Raw genomic sequence first — 3,679 nt, forward strand, 5'->3', positions numbered from 1 at the left:
TTAGTATGTTCTTCTAACACGTTAGAATGCGTGTTAGTATGTTCTTCTAACACGTTAGAATGCGTGTTAGTATGTTCTTCTAACACGTTAGAATGCGTGTTAGTATGTTCTTCTAACACGTTAGAATGCGTGTTAGTATGTTCTTCTAACACGTTAGAATGCGTGTTAGTATGTTATTCTAACACGTTAGAATGTATGTTAGTATGTTATTCTAACATAATCTGAACCAGTAACAGTTCTGTGCTGATTGGTTCACCTGTGATCTGAACCAACAACGTGAACCAATCAGCACAGAACTCTGTGATCTGAACCAACAACGTGAACCAATCAGCACAGAACTCTGTGATCTGAACCAAAAACGTGAACCAATCAGCACAGAACTCTGTGATCTGAACCACAACGTGAACCAATCAGCACAGAACTCTGTGATCTGAACCAGTAACGTGAACCAATCAGCACAGAACTCTGTGATCTGAACCAACAACGTGAACCAATCAGCACAGAACTCTGTGATCTGAACCAACAATCACACGATCCGATAAGACAACTAATCTAAAATATTGTTCTGATAACATGACTGCTATAGCCGATAGTTAGCTAACTTTTGTTTTAAAGATTTATGAAAATTTTCCATGTACTTAATTATTGATTTTCGAATACTTTGTCTCAGTTGTTGTTATAAATATTTGTTGTTAACATCTTTTCCATGTAGCCACTTACCCACAGTACTTACTAAAGTGTACTTACCCATAAATTGTGCCGTACTTAAGGAAATTTTCGTGATTTACTATGTGCATAGGCTAAAAGAAGAAAGAAAATGAACTTATACTTCAATAGTAAACACACATATTATCAGGTGTTTATTTACTTAGTAAATATTTATTCTTTACAAATAAAGAACAATTACAAGAAATAAAACATCATTGGACTGTTTTCTTTAACATCCAAATTTCTACTTAAAATAGCTTAAACATTTAATTTTATTATTATTATTATTTTTTTTTTTATCATATTACATGTCAATATAAAATAGTTTTAACATCCACTGCCAGGCGGAGATAAAAGGCTTTATCGTTTCCTAACCAGTTTCTTTCAATAAAATAAGTTATTCTAAATTTTTTTTTATATGCCTTAGAATTAAGCAATGTAGAATCAGATACATTTCTGAATTTAAATAATTTCATACGAAATTAGAAAAAGCATTTTCTTTTTTTTAAAAAAAGTAAGTTTCGGAAATCAAAGTGTGTTTTTATGGGAGTTATTTATACTTCAAAGTGTGTTTTTATGGGAGTTATTTATACTTTAGGCTATATATTATACATAAACTTACACCACGAAAATCGTCCTAGAAATTTACTTCTTATTAATTTCTTGTTTCAAAAATAGTTCAAATTTCATGCCATTTTCAAAAATCAGTTCTTTGTTTAAAATATAATTCATCATATTTATGATGATTTTCTTATTATATTATGTATATCGCATGAGATGTCTTGTTCTTAAGCCTTGAATAAAAAACATATGTTACACAAATTTTAATCAATCGTACTTAGTTGCTCATGAAGACAGAAAAAACAAATACGATCGTTCGTTTTAGAAAAGAGAAAATGTATTCTGAAATAATACGTTATTTTATAAACAAAAAAACCTGTAGTTTACAAATTTCGCCAGAATCAGTTTAGAATGTCCAACTAATCTAACACGACTGATTTAATTTCACAGATCACGCCTTACAAATCAACTAAATTCAGTATTTTCGACGTAATAAATCCAAATAATAAGTAATAAAATATCTTGAACTTTGAAGTTATAACCAATAAAACTTTAGTCCAGTAAATATTTACTATATTTCTTTCTAAAATGACACTGGTTTAATGAAACATTTAATGTAATTCGTTCTTCAATTTGTAAAATGACTTTTGTTTACTGGAACAAATAAAGTTAACCTCCGTATGAGGTGTATTGAAGAACAAATAAAGTTAACCTCCGTACGAGGTGTATTGAAGAACAAATAAAGTTAACCTCCGTACGAGGTGTATTGAAAAACAACTAAAAGAATGAATGTTCTTACCTTAAAAAAATATGGGAAGTAGGTGCCCACAACTGGCCATGGTGTTGGGCCTTTGAGGCCTAAAGAGGCCCAGTGTCTGTACTTCTTGGAGTAATAGCTGCGAGAAAACACACACGATTGTTACACTCTACATTAAACATAGTAGCCAAGTGTTTATTATAGTTTGTTACTGTAAGAGCAATGTTGCTCACACGTTCGCGTTTATTTTAATGACTTTCGAATATGATTTGCCAACAACCAGTGCTGTTCATAAAGACATTACTTGTTTATGTTCATGCGACATCAATAAACGGGGTTCGAGTCCCGCTTTTATTATTACAGGAAAAGCCTGTGAGAACAGTGTGCTGTTCTTAAATATAATTTGACATTAAATTCCAATGAGCGGAATCCTAGCTCTGCTATGATCGTGTCTCTATCTATCAATGAAATGAAACTTCTGCTTTTCGAATCTTGGTAGTTTAGATGACAAGATAATAAGCCACTCTCAAACATTCCGAAAAGGTTTCAGTTTCTTTATTTCTCCACAGAAATTTTAACGTTTATATGTAAACTTCTGGAGACACCGAACATTTACAAGTGTATTACATAAATCAGGGTACTTAACGTGTGTTATATCAGCTTCCACGTGAATTAATTGTTTGCTACACAAACCCGAACGGTTACACGCGTGTTATATCAGCTTCCACGTGAATTAATTGTTTGCCACACAAACCCGAACGGTTACACGTGTGTTATATCAGCTTACACGTGAATTAATTGTTTGCTACACAAACACGAACGGTTACACGTGTGTTATATCAGCTTCCACGTGAATTAATTGTTTGCTACACAAACACGAACGGTTACACGTGTGTTATATCAGCTTCCACGTGAATTAATTGTTTGCTAAACAAACCCGAACGGTTACACGTGTGTTATATCAGCTTCCACCTGAGGTTTTCAGTGGAAATCTTCAGTTTCTACGAATATTGGATGTTTCCATTATATCGGATATGTTATTAAACATTTTAAAACCTGACTACAGAAGTTGGTGCTTATTAAAACCTGACTACAGAAGTTCCGCATCGGATCCGGTTTTTGTTTTGTTTTTTGGCACCAAGGGGTAAATAATATCATGGTAATGGAATAATGTTGGCACCAAGGGTAAAATACTATCATTGTAAGTGGATAGTGTTGGCACCAAGGGTAAAATACTATCATTGTAAGTGGATAGTGTTGGCACCAAGGGTAAAATACTATCATTGTAAGTGGATAGTGTTGGCACCAAGGGTAAAATACTATCATTGTAAGTGGATAGTGTTGGCACCAAGGGTAAAATACTACCATGGAAATGGGATAATGTTGGCACCAAGGGTAAAATACTATCATTGTAAGTGGATAATGTTGGCACCAAGGGTAAAATACTATCATTGTAAGTGGATAATGTTGACACCAAGGGTAAAATACTATCATTGTAAGTGGATAATGTTGGCACCAAGGGTAGAATACTATCATTGTAAGTGGATAATGTTGGCACCAAGGGTACAATACTATCATTGTAAGTGGATAATGTTGGCACCAAGGGTAAAATACTATCATTGTAAGTGGATAATGTTGGCACCAAGGGTAAAA

The 3,679-nt window shown here is 33.2% G+C and overlaps 1 protein-coding gene across 1 annotated transcript in view; it reads right to left on the reverse strand.

The window, feature by feature from the left end:
• LOC106476884 (cytochrome P450 3A8-like) overlaps window positions 1–2,165 on the reverse strand; it is a gene marked incomplete at both ends in the record, with an annotated part of 6,060 nt that extends 3,895 nt beyond the window's left edge. The window contains 2 exons of the mRNA XM_022380622.1: window positions 748–800; window positions 2,069–2,165. Coding sequence (XP_022236330.1) covers window positions 748–800; window positions 2,069–2,165 — 150 coding nt within the window. The remainder of the gene's footprint in view (window positions 1–747; window positions 801–2,068) is intronic.
• Window positions 2,166–3,679: the final 1,514 nt, after the last annotated feature.

The sequence above is a fragment of the Limulus polyphemus genome, unplaced genomic scaffold (assembly GCF_000517525.1).
Source record: "Limulus polyphemus unplaced genomic scaffold, Limulus_polyphemus-2.1.2 Scaffold11955, whole genome shotgun sequence".
In the NCBI taxonomy this organism is placed as follows: Eukaryota; Metazoa; Arthropoda; class Merostomata; order Xiphosura; family Limulidae; genus Limulus; species Limulus polyphemus.